The 18,022-nt window shown below is 41.5% G+C and overlaps 1 protein-coding gene across 3 annotated transcripts in view; it reads left to right on the top strand.

The window, feature by feature from the left end:
- Nucleotides 1–17,755, top strand: part of LOC128703312 (facilitated trehalose transporter Tret1-like) — a 50,273-nt gene extending 32,518 nt beyond the window's left edge. For all 3 annotated transcript variants that reach the window (XM_053797926.2, XM_053797928.2, XM_053797927.2), the window contains exons 5-7: nucleotides 4,319–5,020; nucleotides 7,310–7,427; nucleotides 15,004–17,755. In XM_053797926.2, coding sequence (XP_053653901.1) covers nucleotides 4,319–5,020; nucleotides 7,310–7,427; nucleotides 15,004–15,186 — 1,003 coding nt within the window. In that variant the 3' untranslated portion in view covers nucleotides 15,187–17,755. The remainder of the gene's footprint in view (nucleotides 1–4,318; nucleotides 5,021–7,309; nucleotides 7,428–15,003) is intronic.
- Nucleotides 17,756–18,022: the final 267 nt, after the last annotated feature.

The following is an 18,022-nucleotide window of genomic DNA, read 5'->3' as shown; positions in this document are numbered from 1 at the left end:
ATATATATATATATATATATATATATATATATATATATATATATATATATATATATATATATATATATATATATATATATATATATATATATATATATATATATATATATATATATATATATATATATATATATATGTATATATATATATATATATATATATATATATATATATATATATATATATATATATATATATATATATATATATATATATATATATATATATATATATATATATATATATATATATATATATATATATATATATATGTATATATATATAGATAGGGAGATTGCCTGTCTCCAGGCTGTGAGCGCACCTTACTCCGGGGACTTCCTCCAAACAGTTCCCATTTCGGCAATGGGAACGCGACTCGACCCTAAGACCCTCCGTATTGCAGTGGCTCTGCACCTTGCTGCCCCAATTCACACAGAATATACGTGTATTTGCAGCGAAGTGCAAGCAGACCATTACGGTCTACATGGTCTTAACTGTTCCAAAACCAAGGGCTGGCATGCAAGACACAATGAGGTCAACGACATCATTAAGAGAACCCTTGCTACAGCTGGATGCCCAGCCGAGAGGGAGCCCCGATCACCAGCAGCCAACAATACCCACAACCCAGCAAACCGCCCCGACGGGATCACCATCTATCCTTGGAAGAATGGCAAGCTCTTAGCATGGGACTATACCTGTGTGTCCACACTGGCTGACACCTATATCCGTCACAGTGTGGGGCGACAGGGAGGAGCTGCTGACCACAGGGAGGAGTACAAGATCAGCAAGTACAGGGACATTAGCCAACAGTATCAATTTGTCCCAGTGGGATCAGAGACCTTGGGATCATGGGGAAAAAATGCCACACGTTTCCTTAAAGAATTGGGTTCCAGACTCATCGACACCACCAGGGACCCAAGGGCAGCCACTTTCATGTTCCAGCGCCTCAGCGTAGCTATCCAGAGGGGAAATGCTTGCTGCATACTTGGCTCACGTCCAGCCTCGGAGGAGCTGGAGGAAATTCATGATCTTTGATACATTGTGCCATTGTATTCATTTTTATGTTTTTTTTTCTGTAAATGTATTCTGTTTATTAATAAATGTTCACATAGAATATAAAATATATAGGGGTGGTAGGAGAAGAAAATATTCAAACAGCTTCGGGGAGAACCTTGAGTTTTTCCTGAGGTACGTTTATTGTCTTCTCTGAGTATGAGGGTCCCCATTCCATCTATAGAGGTGGTACTTCCCTATATATATATATATATATATATATATATATATATATATATATATATATATATATATATATATATATATATATAATTGCATTCCCAAGGGATGACAACCTCGTCCGTCTCCCCCCTAGGGCGACAAACACCCACCGGGCAAATGCCAACAACAGGACACCCGACACCTCAAAAATCAGAGCCCAAATTAGCAAAAAAATAGAAGAGGGTAATACTATTGGAGCTTTGAGACTTATAACCAGTGAGGATACCATCGCTACCAAGGACGTCAGCACGGCGCAAGCTCTGAAGGACAAACATCCACCCAGGGCTCCCAGTACCAACATTGACCTCCCTGACATTGCAGCAGGCGAAGAACATCTAACCTTACAGGATGCTGATGTGTATAAAGCTGCTATGTCATTTCCACAGGGTTCAGCAGGAGGTTTCACCAGTTTAAGGCCTCAACACTTAAAACAAATACTCAATCCAGCACTTGGTGAGGTTTCAGAGAGGCTGCTGTCTGAACTCACCAAATTTTCCAACCTGTGCCTGGCTGGCGGTGTCCCAGAGGCCATCAGACCCTTTTTCTTTGGTGCCTCATTGTGTGCCCTCCGGAAAAAGGATGGCGGAATCAGGCCCATTGCAGTGGGTAACACCCTTCGGCGCCTAGTCGCCAAGGCTGCAGTAAGAAGGGTGAGTCAAGAGGCTGCTGCAATGCTGAAACCAACTCAGCTCGGTTTCGGCGTTCAACAGGGCTGTGAAGCAGCTGCCCACGCAGCACGAGTATATATCAAAAACATGTCCTATGAAAAAGCCTTGGTCAAATTGGACTTTGCCAATGCTTTCAACTCAGTCGGAAGGGATGCTGCTCTCCAAGCAGTTTATAGAAACTTCCCTTCCCTTTATCCCTTCATAGAATCTTGTTATAGTGTGACTTCCAAACTATTGTTTGGGGACTATGAAATTGACTCGTGTGAGGGCGTGAAACAGGGGGACCCTCTCGCCCCCTTTCTATTTTGTTTGGTCATCAAGGAAGTCACGGAGGCACTCTCCAGTGAGCTCAATATCTGGTGCCTGGACGACGGTACCCTAGCTGGCACAACACAATCTCTCCTAGAGGACATCAGTAAAATTAAAGACATGGGAGAAAGCCTGGGCCTTTCTTTAAACTCCACCAAATGTGAAATAGTTTCTACCAATCAACAGATGATCCAGAATATTAGTGCCATTTTATCAGGAGCACGAGCCATTGATCCAGCCAATAGCACTCTCCTCGGTGCTCCTCTTGGGTCCAGTGCCATCGATCTGATCCTAGGAAAAAAAGTCTCAGACCTCCGGACGATGGAAAGCAGGATGAAAGACATTGACACACACGATGCCTTCTACCTACTCACCAGGTGCCTGTCAATCCCAAAACTTACCTATTTTCTGAGATGCTCCCCAGCCTTCAGCAGTCCAAAACTCAAGGAATATGACTCTCTCCTGAAGGCCATGCTAGAGAGTGTATTGAATCTTTTTCCCTTGACGATGGACAGTGGTTGCAAGCCTCACTTCCGGTCAGGCTTGGAGGGCTAGGAGTATGCAGATCCTCCCAGATTGCTTTCCTATCCTCTTCCATTGCATCAAACGAGTTGATAAGACAAATTCTTCCTGACACCCTCAGTGACTCACCAGGAATAGAAGACCCTAGCTATGCCAGTGCCATCACTGAATGGGAGACTTGCTGCTCCAGCACCAAACCCTAGTGCAGCACTGGCTCACAAACAGTCAAGCTGGGATGGCCCAATTGCTGAAAAGGCGCTTGCCAACATGCTCAGGGCTGCAACATCAGATAGGGAGATTGCCCATCTCCAGGCTGTGAGTGCATCTCACTCCGGGGACTTCCTCCAAACAGTTCCCATATCGGCAATGGGAACGCGACTCGACCCTAAGACCCTCCGTATTGCAGTGGCTCTGCGCCTTGCTGCCCCAATTCACACAGAATATATGTGTATTTGCGGCGAAGTGCAAGCAGACCAATACAGTCTACATGGTCTTAACTGTTCCAAAACCAAGGGCTGGCATGCAAGACACAATGAGGTCAACGACATCATTAAGAGAACCCTTGCTACAGCTGGATGCCCTGCCGAGAGGGAGCCACGATCACTTGCAGCAAACAATACCCACAACCCATCAAACCGCCCCGACGGGATCACCATCTATCCTTGGAAGAATGGCAAGCTCTTAGCATGGGACTATACCTGTGTGTCCACACTGGCTGACACCTATATCTGTCACAGTGTGGGGCGACAGGGAGGAGCTGCTGACCACAGGGAGGAGTACAAGATCAGCAAGTACAGGGACATTAGCCAACAGTATCAATTTGTCCCAGTGGGATCAGAGACCTTGGGATCATGGGGAAAAAATGCCACACGTTTCCTTAAAGAATTGGGTTCCAGACTCATCGACACCACCAGGGACCCAAGGGCAGCCACTTTCATGTTCCAGCGCCTCAGCATCGCCATCCAGAGGGGAAATGCTTGCTGCATACTTGGCTCACGTCCAGCCTCGGAGGAGCTGGAGGAAATTCATCATCTTTGATACATTGTGCCATTGTATTCATGTTTATGTTTTTTCTGTAAATGTATTTTGTTTATTAATAAATGTTCACATAGAATAAAAAAAATATATAGGGGGTGGTAGGAGAAGAAAATATTCAAACAGCTCCGGGGAGAACCTTGAGTTTTCCCTGAGGTACGTTTATTGTCTTCTCTGAGGATGAGGGTCCCCATTCCAGCTATAGAGGTGGTATATATTATTGATTTTAGTATCATTAAATAAATTTAAACTGATCTGTATATAGCAGAATTTAGTTAGGTTAAGTGAGCTTCCTAAGTTAGGTTTGGTCCAAAAATAAAAAGTACATCTTTGTCAGTGAGAAGAAAACATCTGTAAAAATATTTCGGAAAAAGTCCAGTATTTAAGGAAGTTCAGTCTATTCGGCAAGTTTGCTTTAGCAACTTTGTTGACATATTTCCACTTTCAGATTCATGTTCCATTCCTCTCATGTCTTTCTACATAATCAGTGAAGTGTGTTTGTCCAACAGGTTCGTGCTGGGCATGGCGTGTGGGGCATCCTCGGTAGCTGGAACACTCTACGTCATCGAACTTGCAGACGCCAGTGTTCGTGGAATGATGGCATCTATACCCACATTAGGAATAGTTTTAGGTGGTCTGTACACAGTTGGTTTGGGTTACGTTCTTGAGTGGCATTACCTGGCACTGGTGTGTTCCCTCCCTCCTATAATGTTTTTTGTGTGTACTTTCTGTCTACCAGATTCACCATCATTCTTAGTGGTAAAAGGATCTCCAGAAAAAGCTTTAAAAATCCTAAGAAAACTTCGAGGTCCCTATGCCGACATTGGCTCAGAAGTAGCAGATTTGGAGAAGCGTAACCAGGCTACTTCAGGTGGCTGGAGGGCACTTCTGAAACGTTATATAGTGATGCGAATGGCTGTAATAGATATACTATTCTTTTTGCAGCAGTTCTGTGGTAACTATGTTTTCATGGTGCATACATCCAGAGTTCTACAAGCATCTGGAGTGCGGTGGGACCCAGACATGGTCACAGTCATTGTTGGTGTTGTCAGAGTGCTGGGGACGCTGGTAGCTTTTGTGCTTATCGACCGTACTGGTCGTCGCTACTGCCTGGTTCTGTCTCATGCTATCAATTCATCTGCCTTAGTAATACTCGGCATATATGTCCATCTCGCTGAAGCTTCTCAATCCGAGGACGACACTTATTCAAGGTAGAAAAACTAGTTTGTTTTGTTTTTGAACACACCTTCTGTCCTACCAAGGCAGGGTGAGCCAAAGAAGGAAAATAATTTATTTCTCTCCTATATTGTTTTATCCGAAAATTACAGATATTTTAATGCACTGATGACCCACTAGACTGCAGCATCGCAGAGTGCAAGCACTGTACTGTACTATCCGCCTCTTCAAGATACCTCGAACTTGATGAAGGGCTCTTCATTCAGGAGAACGGAGCTGCTCTAGAGGTTATATTGGGCTTACACCTCTCAAATAGAAGCCGAAAATGTTGGAATTGCAGTCCTGCATAACGAGAGAATCAGGCGATTGGACAGGACTCCGTAATTAGATGAAAACAGGATATTACCCCCAGCTAAGTCCTGTCAATATATTTATGTTTATAGTTCTGGCCAGTATTATCATAAATGTAGACAGGGTTTTTTTGAGTATGACACACAATAATCTCCAGACAAATTGATGAGTGTTATGATTATAAATTCTCCTTCTGTTATATAAATGTGTATATGTAATCATTTATTAATTTTAATATACAGTCCACAAAAATTATAATAATTTTACCAAAATTCCTGGTGTGTATGTACATTTCATTTGCAATTAATATAGGTCTAGAGCAACTTGTGGAGAGATAGATGGTAGGTATCGAAGGGGGACATTTATGCGACCCAGGTGTCCTAAAAATTCCTACTTGTCTCTGTAACTTTGATAAATAATAATTATCTTTGTTACCATTTACTTGTATGTATGTAATGAGATTCATCCAGGTAAATGTAATTTTCCACAGTACCTATCCAGTTTAGTTTGTGTGTGTGGGGAAATCTGTCGGGAACTGTTGTCAAATTGACCTATCTTCAGTTAAATAAAACAATTTTTTTTCTTCAAGAAATAAATATATTTTTAAACTAATACAAATGCAAAAAGAAAACTGAAAAATATCGAAATTCATGTTTTTATCATTTATAAATCTGCGTTGAGTGAACAGATGGACGGCGTGATGTACGAGCCGTCCATCTGTTTGTTTATGGTTTCTCAACCCATCTAAGGTTTTTGCTTATAACTTCAGAACAACTTATCCAATCGGCTTCAGAGTTCAAACACTGGTCAGCCATTACTAGATGAAGGTGCTCTCCACTTAGATTCATACAGACCATTCCTGAAACCATATGGATTAGCTTTCAGAATAGCTTAAATGTTTAAGGTACCCTGGTAGCAGAGCATATTTACAAAAGTGTACATATGGCTTGTATAAATAATGACAAATATTAATATAGCAAAAATTAAATCTGGTTGAAGAGCATTTATGAGTGTCCATATGGAGAATTTACATTGAAAATAGTATGTGGAAAGTTATTTTTATAACTGGCCCATGGGTACAGGCAGTTGAGAACTGTATAAGCAGATTGGCCATGCAGTTCTCAACCTCCGATACATAACCTCCTGTAATGTGATGTAATTCCATAGTTCAAAGTCTATTTTAATATTTATTCAATGGGAGACACATTTAATACTGGATTGTATTGTTTTTATGTGGAGCCACAGTGTAACCAGTAATAATAATAGGCTAAACACTAGGGTCGTCAGACAGTGGATGCACAAATACGTACGAATATTAAATTAGCAATAAATTTTACATCACTAAAATCAATAACTTGCATGTATTTTTTTATGGGGGGGGTGGAAATGTCAGATAATTTTAGGATAAATTAGCTTACCCGTGTTTACCCCCAAATTCGAGAGTTTACACTAATCGGACCCAAATTGGGTATTGATGAAATGGGTTTCACCAGCCAGCGTGGACCTTTTTTTTTTCCACGTAAGGAATGAGTTGATACTTACTGTTTCTGCTCTAGAGCAAAGTCTGACGTCTAGGATTTATGATTGTCACAGTTTTAATGATATGGATTTTACTCAAAACAAAGGGAATTTTTACGGCTCCATTCGGGCAAGTTCATATACATATGAAACAGGAAAGGAATGAGGCTATCCCATGTAATTACTCCTGTCATGGATATTAGCTGATGAAAATAGCCCCACAACTAAAACATTGATTAATAACAAAGGTTTGGGATGTGTTAAACTGTTCAGTTATTGTTAGAATTTTCAACACAGCTGGTAATTCATGGCACCTCATGGTCAAGTGAGTGGACAGCGAAGTAACTCACCGCGGACATTATAAAAGATGACTATGTAGTTTGTTTTGAATTATACCAAAATAAGTCCCTGGTAATACTTCCCAGCACACATCATAACAGTCGTGTCTGTTGCAGGTTGAGCTGGATTCCCCTGACGTGCGTGTTGGTAGTGATGTTTGCTATCAACATGGGAGCCCATCCCGTGCCTTTCATCCTGTGCGCTGAGTATTTTCCTACCAATATCCGTGGCCAGGTACGTCTGACATGTGTGTGGGTGAATCAGCTGACGATCAAGCAGTACATATCAGCGAACTCAAATGCGTATCTGCCTGACTTCCACGTTTTAAAACGGCTCTGCCTAAAAGTTAGTCTCGTTATTAGGGAAAAAGATAAAAACAGGAAAAAAAAATTCTTGGTTGTGCCCTCATTCATACTACGAACACCTTTATTAAGACCAAGGCGCTCAGGAAGTTTACAGTTGGCAGGTTCTGACGTTAAGTTAATGAAGGCAGCGTCACACGGTTCGTCACATGTTTTCTCTAAATATACTACACCCATGTTTACCGTGTACTCTATATACACCCATGTTTGCCGTATACGCTATATATACACCCGTTTGCCGTGTACTCATATAAAGCAATAATGTCGTTCCCATCTGGCTCTGCTGGGGGTTACACTGGAATAAGGCCACAGCATTTAAAGGAAATGGTTAATCCAGTTATTGGGGAAATTGCAGAGACACTGCTTTCAGAGATCACAAGGTTCGTCAACAATTCCTTGGCTGGTCTGATCCCTGATGAAATTAGACCTTTCTTTTTTGGTGCAACACTTTGTGCACTTAAAAAGAAGGATGGAGGAATTCGGCCAATTGCAGTAGGCAACACGTTACGCCGCCTCGTATCCAAAGCTGCTGTCCGAAGTATTCGTGCACAGGCAGCCATGATGCTTCAACCAAACAAGCTTGACTTTGGGGTCTCTCAAGGAAGTGAAGCAGCGGTTCATGCAACAAGGGCGTATATCAACAACCTGCCTGAGGACAATGCAGTGGTAAAATTAGATTTCAAGAATGCGTTCAATCTCCTGAAAAGAGACGTGGTATTAGCAGCAGTACAAGAACATTTCCCTGGTCTCTTCCCTTTTGTTTCAGCTGGGTATAGCAAGGAATCAATGCTTCTCTTTGGAGAGCATGAAATTACATCATCGGAGGGTGTCCAACAAGGAGATCCTCTTGCACCATTTCTCTTCTGTATAGCAGTTAGGGAAATCACAGTCAGACTGACCAGCGAGCTAAACATCTGGTTCCTAGATGATGGCACACTAGCAGGTACAAAAGAGTCCCTCCTACATGACCTTACACAGGTAATGACACGGGGACAGGAAATGGGTCTCATCCTGAATCCATCCAAATGTGAAATCATCTCAGTCAGTCAACAAGTGATAAATGCAGTGAGATCAAAACTACCAGGAGCAGCAGTCATTGCCCCCACAAATAGTGTCTTGCTAGGAGCACCTCTGGGAAGCAATGCCATTGACACAATTCTCAGGAAGAAATTGGAAGAGTTAAGGAGAATGGAACAACGAATAGGCAATCTGGACACCCACGATGCCTTGTACCTTCTCACAAAGTGCTTGAGTCTGCCCAGGTTGACATATTTCCTAAGATGTGCACCTTCATATGATAACCCTATACTGCACGAATATGACAGTATTCTGAGGCAGATTTTTACGAAAGTACTTAACCTTACTCTAGAAGACGGGCAGTGGAACCAAGCTACACTTCCAGTCAGACTAGGAGGCATTGGTGTCCGCAAGTCATCACAGATTGCGTTACCTGCTTTTCTGTCCTCGTGTATTGCATCCAGAGAGCTTGTAGCAGCGATTCTCCCTGAACAGCTTAGGGACAAGATAGGAGTCCAGGATCAAAAATTCATTGACGGAGCAATGATCTGGGATAATCTAACGGGCTCTGGAGCCAGACCTGCTCCCCCCAACAACTACAAACAATCGCACTGGGATGGTCCAATAGTGGAAAATATTGCCTCAACAATGCTTCAGAGTGTGTCAGGGAAGGATAGAGCCCGCCTCCTGGCAGTGAGAGCCCCTCATGCTGGGGACTTTCTGTTGGCTGTTCCCAACTCCAGCCTTGGCACACGTCTCGACCCACAGACCATCCGCATCGGTGTTGCCCTTCGACTTGCTGCCCCTATTCTCGCCGAACACAGGTGTATTTGTGGCAGTGAAGCAGCAGACCGATTCGGGTACCATGGTCTTGTGTGCCGTAAATCCGAGGGAAAGATTGCAAGACATGAGGAGGTTAATAACATTATCAAGAGGAGCCTCACAACAGCTGGATGCCCAGCAGTAAGGGAGCCACCCCAACTATGCAGATCTGATGGCAGCCAGAAGCATCCAGATGGTATCACCCTTCAAGCCTGGACAGATGGGAAGCAGGTGGTGTGGGACTATACATGTGCATCTACCTTGGCTGATACCTATCTCCAATACACCAGGGAGGAAGGAGGGGCAGCTGCCAGCTTCAGGGAGTCCCAAAAGTCTAGAAAATATGGAGAACTTGCCCATCATTATATGTTTGTTCCCATAGGCTCAGAGACCCTTGGCTCATGGGGAAAGAGTGCATCTAAATTCCTTAAGGAGCTGGGAAAAAGACTCATCAGGGTAACTAGGGATCCTAGGGCAGCTAGTTTTCTGTTCCAGCGGCTCAGTGCGGCTGTTCAAAGGGGTAATGCCTGCTGTATTTTGGGCACACGCCCCAGCTCTGAGGAGCTGGATGAGATTTTCGCCTTATAATCGGTGATACACACGTAACAACATGTACCGTATACAAACAGGTGTATATATAGCGTATACGGCAAACATGATGCACACCTGAATGTCACCCACCTCTGGAAAAACATTGTATTATGCTGAAATAATCTTCAATCTTTATACACCCATGTTAAGATACATCAGCATCAGTGTGTGGGTGGATGGTTAATTCGAGATTGTGTACTCTTGAAAAATCTCCCACATAATTTCTAATAGACTAAGCAACACAGACCCAAACTTATGCCTAGAACAGATTAACTCGGTGGCACTCGATGTATGCACAAGGCTTATTCCTCTAAGAAAAAGGAGGAGTAGATGTAAAATAGAAAGAGACAGGCGCTCCCTTTACAGGCGACGGAAAAGAATAACAGAGCGGCTAAAAGAGGTCAATATATCTGAAATGCGCAGGGAGACACTGGTCAGAGAAATAGCAAGCATCGAACTTAAGCTAAAAGAATCCTTTAGGAGTCAGGAATCGCGGGAAGAACTAAAAGCTATAAATGAAATTGAAAGAAACCCAAAGTATTTCTTCTCCTATGCCAAATCAAAATCGAGAACAACGCCCAGTATTGGGCCCCTACTTAAACAAGATGGGTCCTACACAGATGACAGTAAGGAAATGAGTGAGCTACTCAAGTCCCAATATGACTCAGTTTTTAGCAAGCCGCTGACCAGACTGAGAGTCGAAGATCAAAATGAATTTTTTATGAGAGAGCCACAAAATTTGATTAACACAAGCCTATCCGATGTTATCCTGACGCCAAATGACTTCGAACAGGCGATAAATGACATGCCCATGCACTCTGCCCCAGGGCCAGACTCATGGAACTCTGTGTTCATCAAGAACTGCAAGAAGCCCCTATCACGAGCTTTTTCCATCCTATGGAGAGGGAGCATGGACACGGGGGTCGTCCCTCAGTTACTAAAAACAACAGACATAGCCCCACTCCACAAAGGGGGCAGTAAAGCAACAGCAAAGAACTACAGACCAATAGCACTAACATCCCATATCATAAAAATCTTTGAAAGGGTCCTAAGAAGCAAGATCACCACCCATCTAGAAACCCATCAGTTACACAACCCAGGGCAACATGGGTTTAGAACAGGTCGCTCCTGTCTGTCTCAACTACTGGATCACTACGACAAGGTCCTAAATGCACTAGAAGACAAAAAGAATGCAGATGTAATATATACAGACTTTGCAAAAGCCTTCGACAAGTGTGACCATGGCGTAATAGCGCACAAAATGCGCGCTAAAGGAATAACAGGAAAAGTCGGTCGATGGATCTATAATTTCCTCACTAACAGAACACAGAGAGTAGTCGTCAACAGAGTAAAGTCCGAGGCAGCTACGGTGAAAAGCTCTGTTCCACAAGGCACAGTACTAGCTCCCATCTTGTTCCTCATCCTCATATCCGACATAGACAAGGATGTCAGCCACAGCACCGTGTCTTCCTTTGCAGATGACACCCGAATCTGCATGACAGTGTCTTCCATTGCAGACACTGCAAGGCTCCAGGCGGACATCAACCAAATCTTTCAGTGGGCTGCAGAAAACAATATGAAGTTCAACGATGAGAAATTTCAATTACTCAGATATGGTAAACATGAGGAAATTAAATCTTCATCAGAGTACAAAACAAATTCTGGTCACAAAATAGAGCGAAACACCAACGTCAAAGACCTGGGAGTGATTATGTCGGAGGATCTCACCTTCAAGGACCATAACATTGTATCAATCGCATCTGCTAGATAAATGACAGGATGGATAATGAGAACCTTCAAAACTAGGGAGGCCAAGCCCATGATGACACTCTTCAGGTCACTTGTTCTATCTAGGCTGGAATATTGCTGCACTCTAACAGCACCTTTCAAGGCAGGTGAAATTGCCGACCTAGAAAATGTACAGAGAACTTTCACGGCGCGCATAACGGAGATAAAACACCTCAGTTACTGGGAGCGCTTGAGGTTTCTAAACCTGTATTCCCTGGAACGCAGGAGGGAGAGATACATGATTATATACACCTGGAAAATCCTAGAGGGACTAGTACCGAACTTGCACACGAAAATCACTCACTACGAAAGCAAAAGACTTGGCAGACGATGCACCATCCCCCCAATGAAAAGCAGGGGTGTCACTAGCACGTTAAGAGACCATACAATAAGTGTCAGGGGCCCGAGACTGTTCAACTGCCTCCCAGCACACATAAGGGGGATTACCAACAGACCCCTGGCAGTCTTCAAGCTGGCACTGGACAAGCACCTAAAGTCAGTTCCTGATCAGCCGGGCTGTGGCTCGTACGTTGGTTTGCGTGCAGCCAGCAGCAACAGCCTGGTTGATCAGGCGCTGATCCACCAGGAGGCCTGGTCACAGACCGGGCCGCGGGGGCGTTGACCCCCGAAACTCTCTCCAGGTAAACTCCAGGTAAACTCCAGACCGTATATAAAGAGTACAAGATTAAGCGAGGACATTCCCACAAGCCCCCCTTGGGCAGGGAAGGTGCCAGATAAGAGGCCTAGCTTCTCCCTACGAGCCCCTTGAGGGCTGAGATAGGGCTAGGCCTCGGGACAGCTGGTCCCATAAGATGAAGAGGTACTTGTGCCTCCTCCCATTGCAGACATAGGTCTCAGACACTCCCAAAACAGCGACCCAAGGCCTGGTCACCATCTGGAAAAGGCCCAGACTGGGAGAGTACCTATGAATCAACAAGATATATTTAAGAGGCTTATGGGACTTCAGGTACACTGAGATTGCAAACAATGGCCCTCCTCCAATGCCCACCGTCTCAGCTCCCCAAGTAACTCCGGAACCCTGGATTAGGAACATTTGGTTCCTATATATTATGAAAATTTACGTCAGTAATAATGGCTAATTAGTGGACTTGTAATTATGAAGGTTATGTGATGACGGATTAAAGTATTTTGTTTAAACTACTAATTTTCAAATTATTAAGTACAATACTTATCCATTTATTACGTTGGTGATATATCCTAATGCCTCCCAAAATAGAGGCAACTAAAATTGGCCTAGCTGCCTTACTTGTTGTGTGGAGGTAATACAGACCGGGAGACGTATATTAATTCTATAATGAAAGGGAAGAACCAACATGGCGACATCCACCTATCGCGTCCTGTTTTTCCTCCATATCATCCTTTATGGTTTCGTTTTATATATCTGTACCCTTCCAGATGTTTCGTCTTCACTTGTAACGGTGAATGGTCCGCTAATATTACTAAAGGACATTGTAAATTCGAGAAACATTCACCAAATCGTTAATTAGACTTCCAATACCGCCATATTTGCTTCTCCCTCTCTCCTATTTTGTATACATTTTTATTTAAATTCAGTGACACTTCCAGGTATGTAATACATTTTCCTTTATCAGAATATTAACTTTTCCAACAATACAACAATTACATTTTACTTAATTAACTGATTACAATAAATAATGATATTATAGGGGATATGTTAGCTCCCCTGAGACTTACCAAATTTCAAAATCACATTAACGCTACTTGATAAACACTATTATCCACTTTAATTATTAAACCCAAATCACAGGAAAATTATCAAAATTTTCCACAACACCCATGTTTATCGTGTACTCTATATATACATCCATGTTTACCCTGTACTCTATATATACTCAGGAAAGCTTGGACACGAGGCGGGACGTTGTCTTAAAAAAAAAATTTTAATTCAGCTAATGTTTTTTTCTATTAGTAAAATGGCTTACGTCCTCTCCAATTATTTTGGAAGTTCCTAAGACCTAATAATTTTTTTTTTTTTTTAGATAATTTTAATACATTGTAAATAATGCCATTGGCCAATTAATAAATTGAAGGCTGTCATAATATTTTCAAAATTTGTGATGTTAGTAAGTTTATTTAGGCATAGGTACACACAAGTACACTTACCATTCATAGAGTAAATTACTTTGGATGACCCAAAAAAAGTCAAAATGACTTATTTCCATTGGAGGTCCGAGTGTTAAAACTATTTCTTTACAGTTAGTGTTGCCATTATTATAAAATTAATTTTAGCTTCACTAAAGACGGTCAACGTAGAAGTTTCTACTGTGGCACAATTGTTATAACTACTGTGCATCCTAGTTCTGTGGCACAGTTGTTATAACTACTGTGTAGTCCTAGTTGTGTGGCACAATTGTTATAACTACTGTGCATCCTAGTTCTGTGGCACAATTATAACTACTGTGCATCCTAGTTCTGTGGCACAATTATAACTACTGTGCATCCTAGTTCTGTGGCACAATTGTTATAACTACTGTGTAGTCCTAGTTCTGTGGCACAATTGTTATAACTACTGTGTATCCTAGTTGTGGCACAATTGTTATAACTACTGTGCATCCTAGTTCTGTGGCACAGTTGTTATAACTACTGTGTATCCTAGTTCTGTGGCACAATTGTTATAACTACTGTGCATCCTAGTTCTGTGGCACAATTGTTATAACTACTGTGTAGTCCTAGTTGTGGTACAGTTGTTATAACTACTGTGTATCCTAGTTGTGGCACAATTGTTATAACTACTGTGTATCCTAGTTGTGGTACAATTGTTATAACTACTGTGTATCCTAGTTTTGGTACAATTGTTATAACTACTGTGTATCCTAGTTGTGGTACAATTATTATAACTACCGTGTAGTCCTAGTTGTGGTACAATTGTTATAACTACTGTGTATCCTAGTTGTGGTACAATTGTTATAACTACTGTGTATCCTAGTTGTGGTACAATTGTTATAACTACCGTGTAGTCCTAGTTCTGTGGCACAATTGTTATAACTACCGTGTAGTCCTAGTTCTGTGGCACAATTGTTATAACTACTGTGTAGTCCTAGTTCTGTGGCACAATTGTTATAACTACTGTGTAGTCCTAGTTCTGTGGCACAATTGTTATAACTACTGTGTATCCTAGTTGTGGCACAACTGTTATAACTACTGTGTATCCTAGTTCACCCACAAATAAGAGATGTGTTCCCTGGCAGGCATCTTCCTTGTGTTACATCTTCGGCACTGTGTTTGCCTTCATGGGTCTTCAACTCTACTCCCCCATGCAAGAAACACTCTCACAAGCTGGACTCTACTGGTTCTACAGCGCCATCAGTTGCTTGGGTGTTATCTTCACCTTCCTCGTCGTGGAGGAAACCAGCAGGAAAGCAGTAGGCTGAGGGAGGGAAGGAGAATGTATTAATTGTATGTCATGGCTATCGTAACATTCTGAACAAACGTCTCTTTTGCAGTAGGCCTACTGGTGCATACTAGACATATTATCAAATCCAAGCCTTCTCACTCATATTTGTCAAACCCATTTTGAAAGTTACCCAAAGTTTTAACTCTATCATATCAGAATATTCCACTCGTTTAGAACTCTCTCTGTAAGTCAATGTATTATTATATCCTTTCTAAATCTGCATTCCCAATTCAGATCAAGTTGTATTAAACAACTATCAATGAACAAAGATAGATTATTAGGTAGGATCGAACCGCGGACTGTAAATTAACGCGTCGACCCTCTACCGTCTCGGCCAATCTGAGTTCGTGGATTATGTGACTTTGAGGGAGGTGAGAATAAACTTACTGTTAAAGCTCCTAGGCTGTGGAGAAGTCGCCAGTTGGATTACAGATGGTGCCTCTAATGCAAGCAAGTATGTAAAATACTTCTAACAATTCTCTATTAGAAGCTCAGATCAGCCGAGAAGGTAGAATGATGGCCTGTTTATTTACGGGCCGCGGTTCGATACCCCCGTTCATGGGTTATGGAGGTATATATATATATATATATATATATATATATATATATATATATATATATATATATATATATATATATATATATATATATATATATATATATATATATATGGAGCTGGGAAAAAGACTCATCAGGGTAACTAGGGATCCCAGGGCAGCTAGTTTTCTGTTCCAGCGGCTCAGTGCGGCTGTTCAAAGGGGTAATGCCTGCTGTATTTTGGGCACACGCCCCAGCTCTGAGGAGCTGGATGAGATTTTCGCCTTATAATCGGTGATACACACGTAACAACATGTACCGTATGTGCCACCTTTATATCAATAGTGTATCACTTGGATCTTATATATATATATATATATATATATATATATATATATATATATATATATATATATATATATATATATATATATATATATATATATATATATATATATATATATATATATATATATATATATATATATCAGTAACCCATGCATGTCGTAAGAGGCGATTAAAATGCCAGGAGCAAGGGGCTAGTGACCCCTTCTCATGTTTACATGTATGCGTGTGTATTGTAAGTATCATGTACCTTCAATAGTATGATATTCTACAAAAGCCTTACTGAAATCCGATTAGATGACATCATATTCTTTATTAAATACCTGGGATGACTTGCTAAAGGTTTGTAGCTTCACCTTATAAATCCGCCTGGAGAATCATTAATAAAATAATGCTCATCAAAGTGGCTTCTCAACGTCTCCGCTTCTATTGATTTTAATAACCTTTCTTTTTCACTGTTGAAATCAGGTTGATTGAGCGTTTTGTGATTATTGTGTTCTCCTTGGTTACCCATTTTCTATTCGCTCGTTAAATTCTCCCCTTAATTGAAAAGAACAAGAAAGGGGAGGTGGTGGAGCGACTTTGTTTGTCAGGCCCCTGAGCTCTTGGTACTGTGAGGGGCCCCTGAGCTCTTGGTACTGTGAGGGGCCCCTGAGCTCTTGGTACTGTGAGGGGGCCCCTGAGCTCTTGGTACTGTGAGGGGGCCCCTGAGCTCTTGGTACTGTGAGGGGGCCCCTGAGCTCTTGGTACTGTGAGGGGGCCCCTGAGCTCTTGGTACTGTGAGGGGCCCCTGAGCTCTTGGTACTGTGAGGGGCCCCTAGTGATTTTTTCAAACGAATAACAAGTTAAAGAAACATTAAATATATTTTTACAAGGATGACCACAGTTTAAATTCAAACATTTGTTTTGCGTACTTCGGAAGCAAATTTCTTCCAAACATAATTGAGAGTTTTTGAGAACGTTTCTGGAGGGCCCTGGGCTGCAGCCCCTAAAACACATTCCTTAGTATGGCCCTGGTAGCAGGTGAAATACCCTGCGTCAGAAATTATGTAAAGTCGGAAGGAACTGACGAAGAATCTTGTACAGCTGCAAATTTCTGGAGGGAAAAAAATGGAATCTGGTCTTAAAGCGTGTCTCAAAATAACGAAGTATAGTAACCCTGGGAGATGTTAAATCGGCCAAATTGATTGGAATTCCTTTACTGGGAAACTAGTCAAACGATGTCATAATGGTAATGCAGACTATATATTTATGAAGTTTCTGACATCATTATATTAATAGTATACTAGGCCCATGCTGGGCATAGGCCAGTAGGCCTGTGTCACTGCTCCATTCTTCCAATGAATTTACATTAATGTAATATATTTTTGTAATATTTTGTGATATGTTTTGAATACAGACATATGTAATACTCTGTGATAGCCAAACATACATGTATTGATTGACTCGACTTTTGTTTTAATGTGACAATATGCTTCTTGAAATATGTTGAATACAGACTTTATGGTAGCATGTTTGTTCACTGTTAGTGGACGGAGGATCGAGCCTCCACCACACAGGTTGAACACTTCACGTAATAATAATAATATAATGATAATAATAATTATTATTTATTATAATTATAATCCCCGATACGTGTTTGTAAAAATAAATATTTAAAAATGTTTGTGTAAATTTTCATTACCATGTGTATGTGTATATATATATATATATTTTTTTTTTCAACAAGTTGGTCGTCTCCCACCGAGGCAAGGTGACCCAAAAAGAAAGAAAATCCCCAAAACGAAAATACTTTCATCATCATTCAACACTTTCACCACACTCACACATAATCACTGTTTTTGCAGAGGTGCTCAGAACACAACAGTTTAGAAGTATATACGCATAAAGATACACAACATATCCCTCCAAACTGCTAATATCCCGAATCC

This window comes from Cherax quadricarinatus, chromosome 15 (assembly GCF_038502225.1).
Source record: "Cherax quadricarinatus isolate ZL_2023a chromosome 15, ASM3850222v1, whole genome shotgun sequence".
In the NCBI taxonomy this organism is placed as follows: Eukaryota; Metazoa; Arthropoda; class Malacostraca; order Decapoda; family Parastacidae; genus Cherax; species Cherax quadricarinatus.
This window is presented reverse-complemented; position numbering and strand designations above follow the sequence as displayed.